Genomic DNA, 25,036 nt, shown 5'->3' with positions numbered 1-25,036 from the left:
ATTGATACTAGAACCCGACCCCACTCTCCACAAACTTCCTGCCTTGATCAATTCAATAGATGACCATAGACTCTGCCACACCAGGGATGAATTAGTCCTCTTCTTTGCATTCAGGATAGAACCCCTCTTAAAATACTTCTGTTTTAGGAGTTGTGCAACTAGGGAATTTGGATTGTTGAGAACTCTCCATACCTGCTTAGCCAACATGGCCTTATTAAAAGATTCCAGGTCTCTAAAACCCAAACCCCCATCCTTCTTAGAAACTCCCATACTTGCCCAAGACTTCCATTGAATTTTCTGCTTTGTATTACTACCTCCCCACCAAAATTTTCCCATCATCGAATTGATTTCCTGCAGTAGCTTCTTAGGCAACTTAAAAACACTCATAGTATAGGTGGGGATTGCTTGAATTACTGCTTTTAGTAATACTTCCTTCCCAGCTTGTGATAGGAATGTATTCTGCCAACTTGAAATTCTGGTCCATATCCTTTCTTTAATAGATCTGAAAGATTGGTATTTTGACCTTCCAACTGTAGTTGGTAGTCCTAAATACCTCCCATAGTTGTTATCTGCTGATACACCTACTGCATTAACAATCTCCTGCCTTTTTTCTTTACAGGTGTTTGAGCTGTTTTTTCTCGGTTCAAACACTGTCCAGATGCCTTCTCATACACATGAAGCAATCCTTGAAGCTTTTGCCACTCCTTTTTTATTCTTTCATACTTAAAATTTAAATTAACACTAGTTTCAATAAAATCTACTTTTTGACTAATCATAATAAATTAATACATATATTAATATAGAAGTGTACTTTCTACGATACTATTCCTTTTGTTAAAAAGAAAATACCACTTCTTGCGCTTGTTATTTTCAAATATTTGTTTATTTTATTTCTAAATTATTTCCTCCTCTTAAAAGATAATATTAAAAAAAAAAAAAAGTTCTCCATCTCTTGGAACCGAGCACACTCGATCAGTCGTTCTTGTCTTTACAAATAGTTGGATCGAGCTGGAAGTGGGGTCAGGGTGATAGATCGTTGCAAGGGTTGTCGGTGCCGGTGGGGGTATAAGACGAATAACAATAGTAAGATAATAAGAAGAAGAAGAAGTAAAAGAAGAATAAGGGAATTGGAGGATATGTCTCCGTCGAATGGTAATGGTAATGGCAGTGGAGGAGGAAAAGGAGCGAACTATATAGAGCACCAAGTGTCCAAGTTGGACACCCTCGCCGGTGTAGCCATCAAGTACGGTGTTGAGGTACTCTGAACTCCCTTTTTTCATTATTTCAAGTATGATTTCAGTTCATGCTTCTTTTGAATGTTCCCATTTCATTTCATTAATGCCTTTGACTATTGCCCTCATATTTTGCATACAAATTGCGTACCCACTTTGTTTTTCCGCCTTTAATGGTAAGGGAGTGTATATTTGTAGAAAATTAAGCCAAGTTTTGGATCATATAGGTGAAACCAGTAGTTTTGCAGTCGAGTTTTAAGTTTTGGAGCTTGCGAGATCATTAGTGCTGTTCAAGTTTTAATGCAATCGATAAGGAATCGCTTCATTTGCCCGAAACTCCGGTTGACTCTTAATGTGGATCTAACAAGCAGGAAATTTTAAGGAAATAAGACCAGTAAACGTATTAGGCTTCTTGGATTAGTTTCTCATACTCTTTGTCATTGATCATGAACAGATAGACTTTAAGGATAAGTAACAAACACAATTTCTCCACTAACAGAGCACCTCTAATTCCACCGCACCACTTTCCTTACATGTTTCTCTCTAACCAATCCATGTTGCAACTAAAGCAACCAAATGAGAAAAATTATATTCTCAAGCCGGTGTATAGAGCATACATAATAAAGTGCTTAGATGAAATAATTTGATTTAGAAGATAAATTTTAAAATTTGAATCTTACAAATCAAATCTTACCATTTAAGTGATGTGGATGGATGTGCTCAACACACCGGCTTGAGAATATAATAACTCATCAAATAAATGATAGATAAATCTTACCATTTAGTTAGGACTTTGTTCTTAGACACTCGATGTCAATAAAATAAAGAAATAAATGATAGATAAAAACTAACTCTTAGAATGGAAGACTCCTACAACTAATTGAGAGCTTGCTTATTTCTCTACACATGTGCCGCTTCTTTGACTATTTTGTGGTGAATGCTCCCTTTCTATGCTGTTGCTTTCTTCTGCAGCACAAAAACAGCAACTGGAGTCCTTATATTTTTCTGCTCCAATTTGAAATCGGCCTGCCCTGTTTCATGCACCACAGAATAGGGTAGCTAAACCCCTAGGGGTTGGTTCAAGTGGTAAAGGCCTTGGGCTTGGGGGTATGCTCCCCCCAGGTCTAAGGTTCAAATCCTCTTGGGCACTAACAATTTCTAGGGGCCATCAAACTAGTAGACTTTCCCCTTGAATTACCCAAGGTGCACTTGCAGGAACTCCTTGCCAAGGGCCTGTGAAACCCCTAGGATTAGTTGGGATGCCGTTCCCTGACACCCGATGCCAATAAAAAAATGAATAGGGTAGCTATCTGTTGGAGATGAACATTACTGAAGCAATACAACCATGATGAGTGGCATACTGGACTAGTTCCAAGTATTTTGGACACAGGCTTATTTTTGTTGCACTGACTATTGAATGTACACCATCGTTTTAGAAAAAATGTACACCATCTGTTTAAGGAAGTATAATATATTTACACCGTTCTGGTTTGCCCACATTCTCCGACAATATAATACCTTGGACGAATAATCGTTGTTTCTGTATAATGCATGCTATTTAAATATGAGGTAAAAAAGAAGATATTGTGCATGAAACATATTTAAATTGATGTGTTTGCGTAATTTTGAGTTACAAGCATAATGGTGCTGGAAACTGTTTGAGATGAATCAGTGGTTGTGATGAAGTACATTGCTTGGTGATAATTGCTTCTATTGAATGAGAAAATAAGTTTACCTAAATTAAATGTCTCATCTACCAAGAAATGCATGAAGTGTCACTTTTTGAGCTGATAATCAGATATTATCTTTTCTTTCATCTAATGGAAATTTCATATTGAATTAGGTAGCTGACATTAAAAGGATTAATGGCCTGGCCACAGATCTTCAAATGTTTGCTTTGAAGACATTGCAAATACCATTACCAGGAAGACATCCACCATCTCCCCTTGTGTCAAATGGGTCTGCTTCTCCAGGGTATTGATATAATTTATTTCTGCATATAATCTTTTTGAGTTAAGGGTCTAGCTGTCCATCCTCATCTTTGGCTTGCAGTCTGCAAGGCATTACTTAGATTTTTTCTTAGTATGTATGGTGTCCACTGTTATACAATGCTATGATATATAGACCCCTTCTTCCCAGTTTATCAGTTACTCATCATTTTACCTAGTGTGTCTTTGGTGTACAACAACACATTCTTACCTACCACAAGAAAGGGTATGGCAAGACACTCTTGTAGTATCCAAAATCTCCAAATTTACCGTTCTCTTTTTGGTTTCCCTAGAAGATTTGCATTATACATATAGGTTTTAAGATGTGTGAAGGTTATTGCATAGACGACATTAAATTGGTAATACCTCAGACTAAGTATAGGAAGGTAGTGAATGGGATCTCACATTGTTTGGGAGAGAGAAGTTCTTGCCTTAGGGTGATTCCAAAAGACTTAAATTGTATCATTGACTAGGTTTTAAGCCTTAATGTTACTTGACCTTTCCTTTGGTCGTTACAAATGGCATCAGAATTAATTAATGCCGACTAGAAGTGTAGGACTTGAGTTTTGTGACCATGGAATGGTCCAACGAGGATGTCAGAGATTTAAGGGGGGAAAGACTGTAATACCCCAAATTGAATGCAAAAAGATGGTGAATTGGATTTCATACTGCTTTGAAGTGAGAAGTTTTGACCCTTTATAATGACCCTAAGGGGTTTTAGTTGTAACATTGACTAGTCCTTTTGCACCATAGACCCAAACGTAGTTTGGGTTTTCCTTGGGTCATTACATTGTGATATATTGTAAACATTGTAGGCAAGGAGTTGTTGTTCTTTGTAACCATGCATCTTCTTATAAAGCCAAGTCAAGCTAATCATATTAATATTGTTTATTGCATGTGTCTCGAGAGTTAAATTTCTACCCCTTGGTTCTTTTCCATCATCAAATGCTTTCTACTTAGTGATCTTCATGAATATTAAAATTCAAGTGCCTTTTGTCCTTTTTCATTGCACAAATTAGGCCATAGAGATCATTAAACTCCTCTATTAATGAGATATTATGGAAGGTCAGAAGGCACAGTCCTGTTGCTACTCTACAGCATGCTAATACTGCATTTTGGACTGATCGAAGGCCACTCCCATTCTGATGATATAATTGTGTTTGCTTTGTAGATCTAACTTAAGTATTGTGTGCATTGCATTAGGGACAAAAAATTAGGAGGTTATTAAAACAAAAGACTTCATAGATTAGGATGGAGAATTGGCTGACATAAGATTTAAGTTGAGACCTGTTTCTGCTCTCTATTTGATTTATGAGCCCCTTAATGTTGCATGATTGTATCACTGTTTCAGCCTCTATGACATTCACCCCAAGGACCAACTGCAAGGAGGTTAAGTATTGCAAGCTTGATATATATATATATATAAGATGTTTATGTTAATCTGGTAAATTTAAAATTATGCATTTATCCAATTCATGACATCTGGGAAACATTATGAAGACATGGTGTTCTACCATAACGATGGATCATTTTGGCAAACCCTAAGTAGAGTGTGTAACAGGCATCAGATATTTGTGAGATTTGTGAAACTTTACATTAACGTCTTGGTCCTTTAGAAATTGCAATATGTTTTACCTTTAGCTAGTTTTATATTTCCATAAATTGTTTGTCTTTTTTCTTTTTTTTCTTTTTTCCCCGTTCCATATTAACGGTTTTGATGGAAAAGTAGCAACCTGATGAAAAATAGCAAATTACACTCTTAAGTTTTAGTTGCTGGAAACTTTTTAGAAAAGCTTCACAAGTAGACATTTTGCATCAATTTTATTCATTTTCCCATTCTTTCTTTCTCCTCCCACCCCGCGCACAGCTCCTATTCATTATTTGCCCAATCAATAATATGTATATGCTTTAGTAGATTACAATTGAACTTCGTAATGTCTGATGTAGCAGAAATTGGAAAATGAGAAGAAGAACACCTCCTTCCTAGAGTTTCTTGAATCCAGAAGGAGAGAAAGGAAGTGATGGAAACAAAACTCAACTTTATTAGAATTATGTGGAGTGATACAGAGGCTTTCTCTAAAATTACATGTTTATGGTCTCCCAATCCTAGGTTCCCAAGGAAATTAGTGATAAACCCTTGAAAATAATGAAACAAAAGTAACAATGCCCTAGCTGCCACTTGGAATTAGTATACGTGTTTGAGGCTAATCCGAATGCTACTTCGAACGGGGTACATTGTTCGGCTTCCTTTCTAATGATGAGTTCATGCCCTTTCCTTCCCATAATGCATTCTTTTGGACTATTTGGTCAATGCTTTTCAAACCTTTTTCATGATGCATTTTGTCTGACCCTATTCCTTTTGAAAATGAAATCCATTTGATTGGTCTTCTAACACTAGCCCTTCCTAACTTTATTTCTCTTAGGTGGCCCCTTGTATTATTGTTTTATTTTTCCTTTGTCGGGTCCATCCACTTGAATAAAAACTCATCCTCAAGTTGATTCTAATCTTCTTTAATCTATTAGAATCCCATGTAACACCTACCAAACTTTTTTTTTTTTTTTTTATAGTTAATAAGAATTTTATTACCAAGCATAGGCACAGCCCAAGTACACAGGAAGTATACAAAGAAAATACCTACTACACACTAGAAAGCAGGAAACTATGATAGAAATAGATTCAGAACATTATCATCATTCCTTACAAAGATCCTAGCCCACAAACTCAAAGAAGAAAAGAAACTACCACACTTATTTTTTCGTTGTCTCACAAAAGTTCAGAGATAGTCTTGTAGCTTAGAATGCCAGCAAACACTTATACTTTTACCCACATGGGCTTGAGAATTATTCTTCAATTTGCAACATAAACAATAGTTGACAGACTACATCCAAGAATCTTCACGCACCATTATCTTCTTCCAAATATTTGCTAAGTGTAAGCCAAGTATTTCTAGAAACTTGACAAAATAATAATGCTTCATAAATTCTTCCCATATAGAATCAAGTATCATTTTTTTCTTGTTTAAATAAATATCAAACTTTTTTTAAGTGAATCTTCATTATAATTGGTCCATTGGGAATTTTATCAAACTCTGTTGGGCAATCTTATATGCACGTTTATCTCGGTTGTTGTCAACTTGTTTAGATCTTTTCTCGAGCATTGGATGGAATCCCAATTTTTAATCAGTTTCTTGACCTTATGGCAAATAATATTCCACTACAAGGTAATCACGTGAGAGTTGTGGTTCAGGCTCTGAAGACAACCTATCAACTTCCTGACCTTTGCTTTCTTCAAGATTGTTTTAAGGTAAACAACTTCTTCAGCCATAATACCACTTCTTTTTAATCGTTAACTTCTTCTAAATCTTTAGAGAAAATTTCAAAATCTTCTTCTTGTGCGTATGAGAGGGATGCTGATATATTACGGCCCTTTAGTCCTTGAGATCGTTGCAAGAGGGCTGATTGTAAGGCTAAACCCATCCGTTACCATGCTTAACCATGTTAGAAATAGCCTGATCTTTAAATCGAATCTAGTGATGACAAAATTTCTACATCTACAGCTAGCCCGTTTGGTGAGATCAACTCAGCTAAGAAAAGAGCTAGGGAGCTAGAATGGCTTAACTAGACAGTCAATGATGGGGCAAGCGAAAGGAGTTCGAATCATGGGAGAGCAATGGGAAGGGCAAGGGAGGTTGAACAATGTAACACCCCGTTCCCGTAGGATAGAGACGTTACTAACAAACATGATAAAAGGCCCGGTAAAGAGACTCATTACTCTGAAATACCTCATTTATTGAAAGAAACTTAACTGAAAGGGTATAAATAGTCTTGAAACTTGAAACTGAATAAAGCAAAACATGAGCTAATCTTAAACAAGACTAGTTATTGAAATGACATAAAAGAAACTTAATTCTTGTGTAAATGACACTTATTCATCTCTAAGTCCTTATACTAAATCTACTCCTGGCCATCCAGCTCTGCATCATCATAATCACCATCTGTGGCAATCAACATAGAAGAAAACAAAAAGAAAAACAACAAAAATGAGTCGAATACTCAGTAAATAATACATCATACCGTAAAATACTATCTAGCTTAGCATAAATTTGATTTCTAAAGCCTTATCATAACTTTCATATAACATTCATGGATTAACATGAGCGGAAACATTCATAATCATGGGAAACATGAAGCGTGAATGCATGAGTAACTTGTTTATCTTGAATTGTACTTATTTCATGGTGAACCACGCTTGAGTCCATGGCACCACATAACTTGTCATGTAGTGAAACACGCTTGAGTCCGTATTTCACTTAACTTGCATAACATGAAGTGAAATACGCTTGAGTCCGTATTTCACTTATCCTGCTTGACGTGGAGTTAAACACGCTTGGGTCCGTGTTTCACTTATCTTACTTGACATGGAGTGAAACACGCTTGGGTCCGTGTTTCACTCATCTTGCTTGACATGGAGTGAAACACGCTTGGGTCTGTGTTTCACTCATCTTGCTTGACATGGAGTGAAACATGCTTGAGTCCGTGTTTCACTTAACTTGTGGTAACCACGCTTGAGTCTGTGGTACCGTCTTAGCATAACTGTGGTAAACACGCTTGGGTCCGTGTTACCTTAAAATATTTATCTTTCTTGATGCATGATAATTTTCTCGGACTTCTTAGAATTTTCTAGCATGGCATATTCTTGTACATGGCATGGCATAACATGATATATTCTTGTACATGGTATAGTATAGCATGACATGGCCTAACATGATTTAATCATTTTATGACATTTCATGGCATGCATGATCTGAGAACTAATGAACATGTCATACATGATTTGGCTATTTATTACATGGCATGCTTGACTTAAGTTATTGCATGAACAATACGTGGCATATATGGTCTAAGTACTACATGAATGAAGCATGCATGATCTGGCTATTTTAATTCATAGAGTACCTATCTTAAATTATTATATGATCATATCATGACTTCCATGTGATTTTAGTAACATTCAATCCATTAATCAACAATCCATAAAAGCATAACATATATATAGGCTTACTTTCATGTAAATCATCGTAATTCATAGAAATTCGTGAAAGCGATCTAACCTTGACTTGGCTCTTAGCGCAACGTAGATAACCATCAAAACCATATCATGTTATCATACCCAATTATAATATTTACATTACAAGTACATTTATATGATCATACTATTTACTAGGGGTGTCAAATCGTGTTAACGGGTCGTGTTCGTGTCGTGTCAAATCGTGTTAACGGGTCATATAGGTCAACCCTAACCCGACCCGTTAAGCTTATCGTGTCAAAATCTCAAACCCTAACACGACCCGTTAACATAACGGGTCGTGTCGTGTCAACCCGTTTTGACTCATTAATAAATATTACGAAATATGTTTTTTTTATAAGTAAACAAATAAATTAAGAAAATATTACGAAATAGGTTAATACGACACAATACAACTCATTTTATACTATTTATATAAATAGGTTGAATAGGCCTGAAATTAACCTTTTTAACCTGATTAAATTTAGCATAATTTTATATAAATGTTAAAATTACAATATCTATAAAAATTATAAAACTAATTATAAGTCCAAAACTACAATTCAAATAATAAAAATATCGAAATTGAAATTCTAACAATTTTATTTTTAGATATAAGGGTATAATTGTAACTTTAACTTTCTTAACGTGTCATAACGGGTTATAACGGGTCAAAACGGGTTAACCCGTTATCAACCCGTTAAGCAATCGTGTCTTAACGGGTCAACCCGTTTTGACCCGAACCCATTAAGGCTAAACTCTAACCCGCTATTATCGTGTCGTGTTCGTGTTGGGTTAACGGGTCGTGTGACATATTGCCACCCCTACTATTTACCTCTTAGCGCTGCTTCCGAAATCTCACGTCGTAGCTCGTGACCTATACGAAGCACTAGACGTTACTAATCTTTCTAGAAAACATGTCGTAGCAATCTAATTACTTAAAATCTTACCATAGAGATAATTTAATAAATAAGTAATTAATAAAAAGAATAAATATAATCAGAACATAACTAAATAATTTCTAACTTAATTAACCTAAACTCTAGGTTCATATGTTACAAACAATGAAGCCAAAAATCATTTTTTGGAATGTAAGGGGGCTAAATGAGAAGGATGATTGAGCTGAAATATTGTATATTTTAGCTATTTAAAACCAATGTATTTTAAATTCATCATGACATTATTATTGGTTTTAAATGGAAAAATGATTAATAAGGATAAATCAAAGTTGTGATTTTAATTGATTAAAAGCATGAATTTCTGCTTGAATTCTACCAACTATTGATTACTGTGCATTCTAGTCCATAATTTTTCTTGCTTTCCATTATCATTTGCGTTTGTACCATTGTTTTTCTTGTTCTTCATGTTCATAAAGTTTCTTGAGCTATCTTTCCATCTTTTGGGTTCAATCCATGAACCTCAAAAGATAGAAGCACTTCTTGCCATCCGTGAATGGAAGTTGCTCAAGCTAATTTTTCATTTATGTTATTTTGTTGTTGAGTATTTTCTTTTTAATCTCCATCTCCATTTTTCGTGCATACCATGGTTCATTATGTTCATGCCTTGTTCATACTTTGTCTTGAGCTTTCCCACCATTCAAACACTCCCAACTCCATCTAACCTCATACACGGCCACACCAATCACCCCACATCATGCTCACTTAAACCATGACCCACCATTGCCCTCCAACAAGCCACCAAACTTCCAAAGCCTAGCCCCCACTTGCCGTCCAACCCATTCCTCATTTCCCTCAAAACTCACGGATCCCCTTTTCACACTCAAATAAATCCACCAACTCATTTCCAACCAACCTAAATTATACATTAATTGGAAGGCTGCTTGTTTGGCTTAACTTACATCGGTTGGTGCAGCTAAATTAAGGTGAGGAACATGTGATGGATTGAAAGAAGAAGGCTGCTGCTCTCCACCAAATTTAACATTGAAAAAGTCAGCCTTTGTCCACCGAAATGAAGGAAGATAGAAAGAGAACATGTGATGAATTGAAGATGGATTTCGGCTGAAATGAAATTGATTGGAGGAAGGGCGGCAGCCATCTAAAGATATATATATATATATATATATATATATATATATATGTGTGTGAGAGTGGCTGGACGGCAGAATTGAAAAAAACAAATTGAATAAAGTGCATGCACTGCCGTGTTTGATTTGGTTTGAGTAAGGTTTGAGTGAGAAGTCTAAATAGGTGAGTCGGTGTTGGCTGAAATGTGTAGTCGGTGGTCATGTATTACGTAAAGGGGGATGGAATTAAGGAGTGAATTGGTCATTTGTCAAAAGGCAATCGGTGGGCAATTTCCAGAAATAGAGAGGGAGATGTGTAGGGAGTTGTGTTGTGCTGGAAGGGGTTGTGTCGGTGCAGATTATTTAAGTGTGAGTTGAGTGAGTGATGTGTGCTGAAATTGAAAAAAATAGATTGAAGAGAAGAGATAGGAGAAGTCGGCTGGTTAATTTGATTTGGAGGCAAAGAAGAACCGTGTATGAATTTTCAACAAGTTAGGCATGAAGTTAGGCATGAAGAACCGTGTTGGACTTGGTTGCTTGGTTTAAATTGAGGAAAAGATTGAATGCAAGAGGCAGCAATAAAAGATTGAATGCAATTGAGGTGTGAATGCAATTAAGTGTGAATGTAAGATTGAAGTGTGAAACCAATTGAATGTGAGATGCAACTAGCCAAGATGTTCGGCTATAAAAGGATGCAGTCCGAACTCAACAAAGACACAACTCAAACTTAGACATCTACAACTTACAACACACAACTACAATTTTCTGCTTTTGTTATTTCTTTGTTATGTACTTGAAAGAAATTAGGTATCACTGACATCATGCCATGCTTGATAGAGAAATTAGGTGCATTTTCAGGTAAAATTATGCATGAAGGTGTAGCGGTACGAGTGGGTTGCAAATAGTCCTTAAGAGTGCGTGGTGCAGGTGCAGCCATGTTTTCTGATTCAATTTCAATTTCGTCACCTGGTTCACTCAAAGAAAAGACAGACGAGCTATCTATCTCCAAGCTGTGTATACTACTCTCAACACTCAATGTGACTCTAAGCAACCTATTTGAAGTGTCTCTCACCCATGACATGAAACATTAGTTTAGAGAAGCAAAATAATAATAATAATAATAATAATAATAATAATAATAATAATAATGAGTTTAAATTCAAGTTAAAATACTTTCCCCGGCAACAGCGCCAAAAACTTGACTCACTCAAAAATGAGTAGCATTAAAGCTATCCCAAGTGCAGGAGGATGTCGTGTAATAATTAGGAATAAATTCCTAGATCGTCTCCTCAGGGAAAGTTACTTAGAAATCAAACTCGTTGAAAAAGGTGAAAAACTTCACAAAGAGAAAATAAAGTGATGGTATGTGCAATGGATGGAAAAGGGTACTAGTCATGGACTAGATTCATGTTTTAGATTTTGATTGTTGGATTGGAATTTAAAGGACTAATAAATTAAACTCAGAAATTAATAAAACCAAATTAAGAATTAAACTAAATTAGAAAGTAATTGACAAAACATGAACTGAAAATTGAAAATGCCCAAAACCAAGATTCTAGAATTCATCTTTGTAATTAAATCACAAATTCTCAAAATAACACATAACAATTGTAATCACTATTAAATGAAAACTTAAGGAAGTGAGAAAAATAAATAACACGAAATAAGTAAACAGAAAATAAATTACCCTAACTTCTAATCTAAACAAATCTCAAAAGTATTCCATAAATTTTAAACTGAAGTTAAATAAAATAGGGAACGAAAAGTCTAAACGAAAACTTCCTTTCACTATTCAATTGAAATTCAAAACAAAAAGGAAACAACTTCTCACGTATCACTCTTGAAAATTAATCTCTAAACCTTTAATGAAAACTCTAGAACAATTCCTCTACTCCCCACGTATGATGTTTTAGAAAAATCAAAAACAAAAACAAAAGTTTAAAACCAAACCTTTCTTACAATAAATTAAGGTAACACAATTAATTAAAACTTCTAAAATAATTTCTTTTATTGCATGAAACAAAATAGCACACTTGATTAAAACTTCTAAAATAATTTCTTTTTGTTGCATGAAACAAACTAACAATGAAACAAACTAGCACACTTAATTGAAATTAAGGTATTACACTTAATGAAATAAAATTCTAGAACAATTCTTAATACACTTAAAAACTATAAAACAACAAAACATTGAAGCTAAAAGGAGAAACAAAATTGCCGAAAACAAAAAGGAGCTAATTCTTTCAAGTACATAACAAAGAAATAACAAAAGCAGAAAATTGTAGTTGTGTGTTGTAAGTTGTAGATGTCTAAGTTTGAGTTGTGTCTTTGTTGAGTTCGGACTGCATCCTTTTATAGCCGAACATCTTGGCTAGTTGCATCTCACATTCAATTGGTTTCACACTTCAATCTTGCATTCACACTTAATTGCATTCACACTTAATTGCATTCACACCTCAATTGCATTCAATCTTTTATTGCCGCCTCTTGCATTCAATCTTTTCCTCAATTTAAACCAAGCAACCAAGTCCAACAAGGTTCTTCATGCCTAACTTCATGTCTAACTTGTTGAAAATTCATACACGGTTCTTCTTTGCCTCCAAATCAAATTAACCAGCCGACTTCTCCTATCTCTTCTCTTCAATCTATTTTTTTCAATTTCAGCACACATCACTCACTCAACTCACACTTAAATAATCTGCACCGACACAACCCCTTCCAGCACAACACAACTCCCTACACAACTCCCTACACATCTCCCTCTCTATTTCTGGAAATTGCCCACCGATTGCCTTTTGACAAATGACCAATTCACTCCTTAATTCCATCCCCCTTTACGTAATACATGACCACCGACTACACATTTCAGCCAACACCGACTCACCTATTTAGACTTCTCACTCAAACCAAATCAAACACGGCAGTGCATGCACTTTCTTCAATTTGTTTTTTTCAATTCTGCCGTCCAGCCACTCTCACATATATATATATATATATATATATATATCTTTAGATGGCTGCCGCCCTTCCTCCAATCAATTTCATTTCAGCCGAAATCCATCTTCAATTCATCACATGTTCTCTTTCTATCTTCCTTCATTTCGGTGGACAAAGGTTGACTTTTTCAATGTTAAATTTGGTGGACAGCAGCAGCCTTCTTCTTCCTTCATTTCGGTGGACAGCAGTTGGTGGACAGCAGCAGCCTTCTTCTTTCAATCCATCACATGTTCCTCACCTTAATTTAGCTGCACCAACCGATGTAAGTTAAGCCAAACAAGCAGCCTTCCAATTAATGTATAATTTAGGTTGGTTGGAAATGAGTTGGTGGATTTATTTGAGTGTGAAAAGGGGATCCGTGAGTTTTGAGGGAAATGAGGAATGGGTTGGACGGCAAGTGGGGGCTAGGCTTTGGAAGTTTGGTGGCTTGTTGGAGGGCAATGGTGGGTCATGGTTTAAGTGAGCATGATGTGGGGTGATTGGTGTGGCCGTGTATGAGGTTAGATGGAGTTGGGAGTGTTTGAATGGTGGGAAAGCTCAAGACAAAGTATGAACAAGGCATGAACATAATGAACCATGGTATGCACGAAAAATGGAGATGGAGATTAAAAAGAAAATACTCAACAACAAAATAACATAAATGAAAAATTAGCTTGAGCAACTTCCATTCACGGATGGCAAGAAGTGCTTCTATCTTTTGAGGTTCATGGATTGAACCCAAAAGATGGAAAGATAGCTCAAGAAACTTTATGAACATGAAGAACAAGAAAAACAATGGTACAAACGCAAATGATAATGGAAAGCAAGAAAAATTATGGACTAGAATGCACAGTAATCAATAGTTGGTAGAATTCAAGCAGAAATTCATGCTTTTAATCAATTAAAATCACAACTTTGATTTATCCTTATTAATCATTTTTCCATTTAAAACCAATAATTTTTCCATTTAAAACCAATAATAATGTCATGATGAATTTAAAATACATTGGTTTTAAATAGCTAAAATATACAATATTTCAGCTCAATCACACCCCCCAACTAGCTTTTTGCTAATCCTTGAGCAAAATAGTGAAAATTAATTGAGATGAATATTGCATAAAAATCGAAATTCAAACAAAAACAATCGAACACAATTCTGAATTCTCACAAAAGTGACATGTTACTACTCAACCCCCAAGGGTTATATCCACCAAGACTATCTCAACAATCTTTCACATAGAATTAAGGCAAATATCTCATGACTTAAATGTGTGTGTGGAGCTAAACTGGTTGTGTGTTCCTCATTACTAGCCATGATTTGTCATAGGATTTTTTCAACCTTAAGATTAATCATTGCTGATTCTAACTACCTCAAAGCCCAATGGACTAGCAGTTTTCACGCCAGCTCTGTTTTTAAAGGTTGGACACTCAACCCCCAAAGTCTTGGGTAACTATTTCTAGCCCTTTTTACTTAGGAAAGTTCACTAAGTTGCCTTTATTCTTTTTTTTTTTTTTTTTCAATCCTTTCTCTTTTCTTTTCTTTTCTTTTTCTTTTTGGCATGGCTCGGTAGTCCTGCAGTTTACTTCTCTAGTGTTAAATCAATGAATGGTAAATAAGGAACACTACAAGTGTAAGCATGTGCAAAATGTCCTTCAAACTTTGCCTTTCGTTCTACAAAAATTTTATCAAGTTTCATCTCAATAACTATAACATCCTGGTGTTTCAAGCCACATATCAACATAATATGATGCATCAAAAATCATGCTCTATGTTTAAGCTTGAAAATAAATCTTCACAAATGATCCCACTCAACTACTCCACCAAGATGCTCAAATTTCACAATTTTTTTTTTTTATGTTTTTTTTTTTTTTTTTTTTTTTTTTTATGTGCAAAGGAGAAGTGCCTCGCAATCAAAAATCAACTTCACAAGTGGCGAGGTGACATTATATGTTTACAAGAAATGAAATTGGATTTTATCTCTTTAAGCATCATTAGGAGTTTATGGGCATGTGATTAGGTGGGTTGACACCATCTACCCTCCAATGGAGCCTTGGGGATCATTCTAGTGATGTGGGACAAATGGATGGTGGAAAAGGTGGAGGATGGCATGGAAATTTCATGGTGGCTTGCTCATTTAAGAATGTTGAGGATGGCTTCCGATAGGCCTTCGTAGGTGTTTATGGTCCTAATATAGATCAAGCAAGAAGACTATTATGGTGGCCAGGCTATGTACCATCTACGATATGCCTTGGTGTACTGGTGGTGATTTTAATGTCACTCCTTTACCGAGTGAAAGATCATGTGGTTCCAACTACAATTCAACATTGTTATGCTTTTCCAATTTCATTTGTAATCAAGATCTGTTAGATATTCCTCTTGCAGTGGCTCTTTCACTTGGTCGAGCAACTGTGAACATCCTTCATGGTCAAGGATCGATAGATTCTTGGTCTCCTCTAATTAGGAAACCCATTATCCGAATCTCATTCAAAAGTGACTTCCCCGACTATGTTCAGACCACTTTCCCATCCTTTTTGACTGTGGAGGAATACACGGAGGTCTAAGGTACTTCAAATTTGAGAACATGTGGTTGAAATCAGAGGGCTTTATTGACCGAGTCAAACAATGGTGGAATTCCTATCAATTCCAAGGAACTCCAAGTTATATTTTTGCATGTAAATTGAAGGCATTGAAAAAAGACATGGAGAGCTGGAATGAATAGGTATTTGGAAATGTGGAAGGCCAGAAGCGGCTACTCTTAGAGGAACTTAAGGGACTGGAGAACATATTGGACGTAAGGGAAATGGCAAAAGTGGAAAGGGCTCACAAAACTTAAGTGTCTGTAGAAACTTGAGAGGGTCTCTCTCACTGAAGAGATATTTGGAGACAAAAATCAAGAGCCTTATGGTTGAAGGAGGGGATAAATGTACCAAGTTCTTTAATCGGGTGGCCAACTCACACAAGGGGAACAATGCTATAGATACGTTGTTGGCAGATAGAGTGACTATCTCTAATCAACACGAGGTCACAAATCACATTGTCAACTACTGTGAGAATTTGCTTTGGGAACAATCTTCTTGGCAACCGAGATTAGACAAACTTACCTTTGATACTATCGACTCACAAGAAAAAGGATGGCTTGAGAGGCCTTTTGAAGAAATAGAGGTTCAAAAAGTGTTAAAAAGCTTGGTGGGTGATAAAGCACCAGGTCTGAAATGGCTTCACTATGGCGTTCTTTCAGTCTTATTGGGAAGTGATCAAGGATGATATCATGGGGGTCTTTCAAGAATTCCATGAAAATGGAAGGTTCGAAAAAAAACCTCAATGCCACCTTCATTGCTCTCATTTCAAAAAAACCAGGTGTGGTTGAAGTTAAAGATTATCGCCCCATTAGCTTGGTGAGTGGGAGGAAAATACTAGCCCTCTCAATATATCTTATCTATTATTTACTTATCAAAAAAAATATAAATATCTCATCTATTATTTGCCATCAATGCCCTGTTATTTTGAGGCCAGCCATATGTGCATTGAGGGCTCTCCTTCTATGCTTCAAAGTTGTTTTTGGATTGAAGGTGAACTTGTGCAAATCAGACTTAGTTCCAATGGGGCAACTATAATGTGGATAGTATGGCTTCCATCCTGGAATGTAAAATATCTCATTTACCCACGAAAATATCTTGGCCCCCCATTGGGTGCTCATTACAAATCAATGTCTATGTGAGATGATGTCCTAGAAAAAATGGAGCGTAAACTCGCTAGTTGTAAGCAGATGTACTTATCCAAAGGTGGCAGAATTACACTCATCAAATGTACCCTCTCCAATTTACCAACCTATTTCCTCTCTTTATTTCCACTTCCATCAAAGTTGGCTTACTGCATGGAGAAAGTACAGTGGGATTTCCTATGGGGAGGGATGAATGATGTGTTCAAATGTCATCTGGTAAAATGGGCCACCGTTTGTTCTTCAATTTCATAAGGAGGTTTGGGTATCTGAAATTTGCTCTTGTATCACTAGAACATCACTCCTAGGCCTTTCTCTTGTATATGACCTGTGTACTTGGGCTTTTGCCTATTCTGATTTATTGATAAAAGAAGAAATCAACATCTACAGTTGTATATGCTGTTGCAGTTGGTGAACATGATACTTAAAAGTTTAATTTCATTAGGGTGATCTTCTAGAGCATTAACTTCAAGACATTATCAATGTTGCTCATTGTTGGAAGCCATAGAAATGGTAGATAATTCCTGCTGTCAATTTGGATTCTAATTGACGCAGCATAAGGTAGAAAGAAAGTAGTACTTTCTTTTTCCTTGTTCCTTGAATCCACGAGGAGATAAAAGAATGATGGAGACAAATCTCAATTTGCTTTTTGTTTTTGGGAATAATATCGTAGAGTAATATGGAGATCTCTCAATGTCCTAGGTTCCTAAAACAAAAAAATTTATGAATATGCCCTTGAAAATAATGAAGGAAACATAACTAAACTGCAATGCCTTGCATTAGTATGCACATGGGAAGCCTATTCCAATGCTTACATCAAACAAGCACACTATCTGGGTTCTACGGCTGTAAATGAACAAGACTTCTCACAAGCGGCTTGAGATCAACTCAGTCAAACTCGAGTTTGGCTTGAAATAAATGAACCATTCGTAAAAACAAAATTATGATTGATTATTAAAAGATACAATTCATGTAAAGCTCAGCCCAACTCATATATGCTTATTTCATAGTATTATCTTTAACTTCATAATGAGAATATCTCATGTACCCGTGTTCTTATGACCATATGTGTTGTTTAAATCCTTAAGAATATATGTACATAAACTATATAGGGATATTTACAAAAACTCAAAATTTGCTTGTCAAAATTTATAGATAAAATTATAAGATGTAATATAAATAATTTATTTTCATAAAATTAAGTAGCTCATGAATAAGCTCGAACTCACCCAAATAATAAATGAGTTGTTCATAAACATCAAATGTAACTTGATGGTAAGCTCAATCTTGACTTGTGCTTGATTTAAATTTAAATGACCAAGGTTTGATGCCACCCTACTCACTAAAAATCGACTTGTTACACCCCTTAGTAGGTTCGTTCAAACTATAGTTTCACACCATTTCCACGAAGCATTCTGTTTGAATATCAGTTGAACAATGCTTCCCATCCTTAAATACATTCTGTCTGAACCCATTTTTCTACTGTTTAAGTGATGTAAAAGGCCATTTGAACGGTCTTCCAATGCGACCCCAACTTTATTTCTCTCGAGCAGCTCCATGTGCCATTGTTTGGCTTGTTCCACCTCATTGTCATATCAACTTAGAGATGCAAACTCTTGTTTCATCCAAACGTTATAGGAGCAAGCAGGACCCATATTTGGAGACTGAATTGAGATTTCTTATCTTGTATACTAGCTGGTGGAAGTCGGCTGACATAGTACTCTGATTATTTCTAGTGCCAGTGCAGGTATGTTTTCAATGCTATATATGCTAGTTGATGTTCTCACCTTTGCGGGCATCACCTACTCTATAGTGCATACGTGCACTAATTTAGAAAATATTTTCAACTCTTGATTCTTAATTCCCTGAGCAAGAACTTTTAAGTCTCTGTCATTTTACTGGTATTTCTGCCACTGAAATGGAATAGATGCCTATAGTATGGGGCTGCTGTGTCAGACCAGAAAACAAAAGGTCTCCCTGTTTAGGCTAGATAGTTAATTCACTGGCTCATTTGTGAGTTGCTTCACAACAGCAGTACCATTATTAGTTAGATTTTGGCTCCATATATACACATTTATCCTTGTATTCAGCGCTTCAGTTTTATTTTCATATATGGTATAATTACCACATGGATATACTTTATCAAAAAAGATAATTCATTGACATTTGGTACACTATCAACAATTAGTGGAGCTTAACCTCTCTTGCCATTCATTTTATTCTCTTTTCAAATGCACTCATAAGTAGATTTTTCCATTATGTTATCGCTACATCATTACCTTTTCCATATTTTTCAGTGTACATTGATAGCACCTTTATGGCTAGTATAAAAGAAATTTTTGTGCCTGAATACATCAACCCAGGTTGTATGTTAGGATTTGACATTTTGTATGAAAAGTTAAATATGATACGTTTATATTCTGCAATTTGTAGACTTCTGAGGTGTAGACTTTGGCGCAACTCAGTCTGTGATTGATATCTACAGTAAAAACTCATGACAATAAACTTGTAATGCAGAGAAAACAGCTCCAGAAAAGCACCCCCGTGCCTGGGACAATCTAATATGCTGGGATCATTACAGTCCTTAAGAGTGAAAGCACCTCAAAAGAAGGTGTCTCCAGCCATGAGCACTTTACAGAATTACTATAATCTGAAATCTCCAAATTTCAAGGGTGCAGCTCAAGGCACAGAGATGGCAGTCTACAAAACGGAAAGGTCAGAATTCTTTGATGATGGGCTGCTGCCCAAAGCCTCACCAATTTCTGATACACCTTCAAATTGCTGTCAGAACTCTAGAAACTCAGATAATGGTTACTTGCCTGAGAATGGTGTGGTGATTGAGCATGTGCCTCGTGCTGACCCTGGAGATGGGGACGGTGAGAAATCTGATGAAAAGTATGTCCGAAGGCGTTCAAAACCTGAGGTTGATACCAGAGCTGGAACACCAGAAAGGTTGTTGAAAGGAGAAAACAGTGGTGGGAGCTGCGGCTTCTCAGCTTCTACAGGTAAAGGTTTAGCAATGAGGCCCAAATCAGCAAGCCGAACAACATTAGTTGATTCAGAGTCAGGATGGTTGAGTTCTATTCCAGTGCTGCTGGGAGATTCCATTATAGCTGATGGGCTAGCTGCAGTTAGTAAATCATCAAGCACATCAAGCCTGAATGACCAGGAAACTAACACCTCAACCTCTGCTTGGCCAACTGCTAAGTGGAGCTTAAAAACAGACTTGCAAGCTCTAAGTGGCCGCAGGAATAAGGCTGCCCTTGATTAGCAAGCATCAAGCATTTGCAGTACGCGCATTTGTGGAACCGGTTTGTTTCTTTACTTCAATTTAATGCACTGAAATTTCTGAGTCAGAAATACAGATACATCATATAGCTGCTTGGAAAGGAAGAAAACGTTCAAGAAAGGAAAAGGAAGGCAGATAAATATATAATACGGTACTTAGAAATCTATTCATTTATTGTTGATTAGCCATTGGTCTTTGAGAATGACATTGATAGTCTGAAGGAATAAATAGCAGTATTAGGGAAGTGTTAGTCAAATTAATTCACTTCATTTCTAAAAGTGCAACTCAACACAATTGTATCATTGCATGCATGTTGGCTATCTCATTGAAGATTGTATATTGATATAAATAATACTTGGAAGACGCTACTTTTCTCATGATATATTTCAATGTATATCTATTACCTATGCAATTTTTTAAACATTAGCCTCGTTTGGTTACACGGTTAAAATAAAATGAAATGAGATATTTTGTTAAAAGTTGTATAAAGTATTGTTAAAATATAATTTTTTAATATGAGTTTTGTTTCAGGATTTGAAAAAGTTGAATTGTTTATTATATTTTGTGTAAAAATTTAAAAAATTTGTAATACTTATCTGAAATGAGATGAGATTGTTTGGTAAACTTTACTTTGGCTGAGCCACCTCTGCATTCTCTCTATTAGCTTAATACTCTACATCTACAAAGAAATTATATAAAACAATCTCACAAACTGATGTGATTTCATTGGATCTATTAGATCTACTTTATAACAAAAGTAATTTTACAATCTAATGAACCACATTAAGCCACATTAGTGTGTAGGATTGCTTTTGTGTAATTCCTTTATGGCTAGAATATTTCCCTTCTTTTATTATTTCATTGGTCTCGTCAATGATTAGTATTCCCTAATTACAAGTCACAACACCCCCATGACCGTTGTGACCATTTCACTTACTCAACTCTCGCACTTCCCCCTTCCCTCAATTTATTTCCTAGCATCGTAGTTACTCTAACAAAATCAAGCCATCTCTGTGGAAATCGCTACCCTCTCTACTTGGGCTATCAATTTTTTAAACTACTTGCGAACACATTAGTAATAATACAGTTAAGATAAGGTATAATTGAGTCAAGTCAATTAACATAATAGACTCGATTAACAAAGAGTTCTCGTGTTGATGCAATAAACAAAAAGTCATTCGGGTTATGGTTCACTTGGGTCACTATCTGGTTTGGATGTTAAGTTAAGTTGAGTTGAGATGAAAGTTAAAAATTGAATAAAATATTATTATTATATTATTTTTTAATATTATTATTATTTTAAAATTTGAAAAAGTTGTAATGATTAAATCCGATCAACACGCCAGATTTTTTTTTTTTATTTATTTGCTAGAAATTTAGTTTTAGACTAAAAAATGTGGACCTTATTTTAAGTACTTGATTAAAAATTTCTAATGGTCTTTGCTTGTAATCTTATAGTAGGAAGTATCAAATGTTTGTGAATTATTTTATACTTTTTATTTATGGGTTAAATAGATTGTGTTGGGTCAATCTCTTAAAGATACATGTCGGGTTATAGTCAAGGTAATTGACCAATTTAATTATTTGAGTCGGATTTGGATTGAGTAAACAATCACTTGAGACAACCTGACCCGGCCTTGCTTAATTTGAGTTGACAAAACGCTAGAACTGGCATGCAATGCAAGGGTAGATCCCACAAGGAACAAGTAACCGATAGATTGATTTTTGGTGGAAAACTCTATCTGCGGGTGATTTTGTGGATCCCTTTGCATATGAATCTACTTGAAATGCCACTGAGAAAATGAAATGGATCGTTTTGGCGTGCAAAGTGGGGCATTGGGGACGAGCAGGAGAGAAAAAAACAATAGAAATTAAGGGGGGATATATCTGGTTTGAATATTATTTCGTTGAGAAAATCTTCCGAGCAATTCATCTGATGTAGGGCTGAGAACAGCCTCCAATAGTAATATGCCATGTAGCCCACCCATTAGACTAGGAATGGGATGCACCGCACCACAACGAAACAGACATCCCTCACCCCCCCTTAAAACCAAATCCCTCCCTCACCCTCATCTAAGTCGTCTCTCTCTCATCAAATCCCTTAACGCCATTCTCATCCCTCTTGCTCATCTCTCTCTCTCATCCATCCTCGCAAATAGAGGCCTTCCCATCTCTTCAAATTCTTCATTGAAGGAGCACTGCTTGCCAAGCAACCATTTGAATGATCATTCTCTTACCAGATCTTCAAGCAAATTTATGGGTTTGCTACCCGCAACCATCTCCAACATTCCACTAATCATCTTCTCTAATTGGACAAAAACCCACCACTCAAATGCCTGTTGTTAACGTCGTGTTTCGTACGCCCTTGGTTCAGGTTACTCAGCAGCGCAGGTCTTCACTCGTGGCGAATCCTAAGGTGGGAGTGGGGTGGCCCGGAGAACCTCCGATGCCAAAGTTAGTATAGAGTAGAGATAAAAATGCTTAAAGAAGAAGACAATAGTTGTATATGATTGACAACAGACTTGAATAGTTCTGGGCGACTTTTTATACTTGGTCCTTCGGGTTACGAGAGTCATGCCTTGTGTTCTGGGGTAGAGGGAAGCCTCTCCCAAGAGTCTTTACCGCCATACTGCATTTAATGCAGCATGGTTTCTTGGTGCCAGTCATTTAATGATGTGTGGGTCTCTTGTAGAATTGCTAGATGCTGTCTCTTCCCTTTTCCCCGATTATGGTTTCTCACGCCCTTCTACAATGTCTCATCTTAATATTGATGATTACCTCTAACCCGCACGGGTCTGAAGCTTGCCGGACCCGTATGGGTCTAGGACCCACCTCGGGCTACTTGGGGGGGCCCTTTCGAGCTCAGGCCGGTATTCCTGGAGCTCATGGGGCATGGCGAAGTAACAAGCCTGGGGTAGTATCATTGGCTTTAGGCCCTGATGAAAATACCCCCTAACAGTTATCTCGTCAATTCTCATCGGGTTGACCTAATGGGAATTTCCATAGCTTCTTATTTATCACAGTTGATCACTCCTCGTCACCAAATGGCGGCATGAGCTGTTCAGTGGTCGTTCCATGTGTCTGATGCCAATTCCTCATATACTACTATCGGGGTGCCGATACGATTCCTGTCGCTTCACATGCCCTGCAAGTTTAGGCTGTCAGACGCTACCCCTCTCTCTGTGACTGTGAGACCGTGCCTTTAAATTCTCTCCCCTTTCCATCCGTGTTGCTACCTTTCTTCTGCCTCTTGTACTTTCATTGTGCCCACTGCCCCCTTTTTTCTGCAACTTCAACCATTCTTGGCTTAACTTAGCTTTCTTAGCACTGATGGCTTCCCAGAAATCTACCAACCTGACTGGCTCCATGAACTGCTCTGAGCTAGCTCATCAGAGCCCAGGTTCTTGGGTTGCCACTAGCCCTCTAGGGCTACCCTGACCTTTCTTCAATCCTTGGTGGTGACTTACCATATTCTGGATTTGGTTACTCTAGAAGTTCCAGGCCACGTGAAAGGGCTGTGAATAAAGATGGCTTTGCGACGCGGATCGCCCTTTTTCCCAGCATGTTTTCCTACAGACTAAGACTGCCATTTCCCCGTTCCTTCCGTGAAGTCCTATACTACTTGGGGCTGGCTCCTACTTAAATTCATCCAAATGCTTGGCGGATTCTAATGTGCTGTTGCATGTTGTGGCGGTTGGCTTTATTGAAGTCTGACCCAGAGAATGTCGATTTGACTTACCGCAAGTTCATCTTGACTCACCATGTACAAAGAGGAACAGGAGAGATCTGAAACTTTAGGGGAATGGCGTCTGCGTTGGTTGTGCCGGAGCCGAGATACCGCAAAGTCTCGAACTGGTCCGGTAGATTCTTCTTTGTGGGTGGCCGAGGATGGGAATTTCCGGTGGGACAAGTTTCTCTGGTCGAGTTCCTAATCAAGGCGACCTAGGGAGACATCTCGGGCAACAAGGCGGTGCTCCCTATGGCCACGTTGGATGAGGCGCGTTGCATCACGATCGTGCAAGACTGGGAAGACAGGCACCCGCCCCTGGTTAACTCTGAAGTCCTCCTTGTGGAAGACAACTTGGCTGTTTTCCTTCTCCCATTGGATCATGTCGTTTCCTCTGCTTGAGGTGTGGTGGCTAATCCTTTGCTGCACTCTTTGAGGACACGGGCCGCTAAATCCTCTCCCAAAGACAATGGGAAAAGGATCTGTCTGGAGCCAAAGGGGGAGGTCCAAACGTCTCCGAAGGCCTTGGCTCCTCGAATGATTAGCGTAGCCCATCCTATCTCAGAAGAAATGGTTGGCCCTCCTTCCTCTTCTACACTACCCTCTTGGAAACAGCGGGCTTGGGAGTTGCCAAACCCGAGTGCAACTTCTAAGTCTCTTCCTATTGCTGTCCCTGTGAAGGATCCCATTCGTAGGAACCCATGTATCTCGATGGATGCATCTGGCACTTTGCGAATGGCTGAAGTAGTCAACATGTACTTCTGGAGCACTCTTCTGGATAGGGCAGCTTAGTAAACTCAGATGGTGGCACCTCCTCCGGAGCTGAATGTTGAGATGTCTCACTTTCCATCGTCCACTGGTCGATCATTGGGTGAAGCCTTTAATCTTGATGAGGCTTTGAATCCCCTTCGGATAGATCCCGACGATGAATGCATCTCTGATTCTGGACGCGCCCGTGCTGCGAGTGAGAGCCCAACTGCTGTCACTCAGGCAAGATCAGAGGTTGGTAGAGTTGCC

At 37.3% G+C, this 25,036-nt stretch overlaps 1 protein-coding gene across 1 annotated transcript; it reads left to right on the top strand.

The window, feature by feature from the left end:
* The first annotated feature begins 988 nt into the window (after positions 1 to 988).
* On the top strand, positions 989 to 20,713 carry LOC122298549. The gene is made up of 3 exons (XM_043108355.1): positions 989 to 1,256; positions 3,076 to 3,206; positions 19,521 to 20,713. The coding sequence occupies exons 1-3, from the start codon at positions 1,137 to 1,139 to the stop codon at positions 20,272 to 20,274; spliced, it is 1,005 nt and encodes a 334-aa protein (XP_042964289.1). The 5' UTR covers positions 989 to 1,136; the 3' UTR covers positions 20,275 to 20,713.
* The last annotated feature ends 4,323 nt before the right edge of the window (positions 20,714 to 25,036 follow it).

This window comes from Carya illinoinensis, chromosome 16, assembly GCF_018687715.1.
Source record: "Carya illinoinensis cultivar Pawnee chromosome 16, C.illinoinensisPawnee_v1, whole genome shotgun sequence".
Classification (NCBI taxonomy): domain Eukaryota; kingdom Viridiplantae; phylum Streptophyta; class Magnoliopsida; order Fagales; family Juglandaceae; genus Carya; species Carya illinoinensis.
This window is presented reverse-complemented; position numbering and strand designations above follow the sequence as displayed.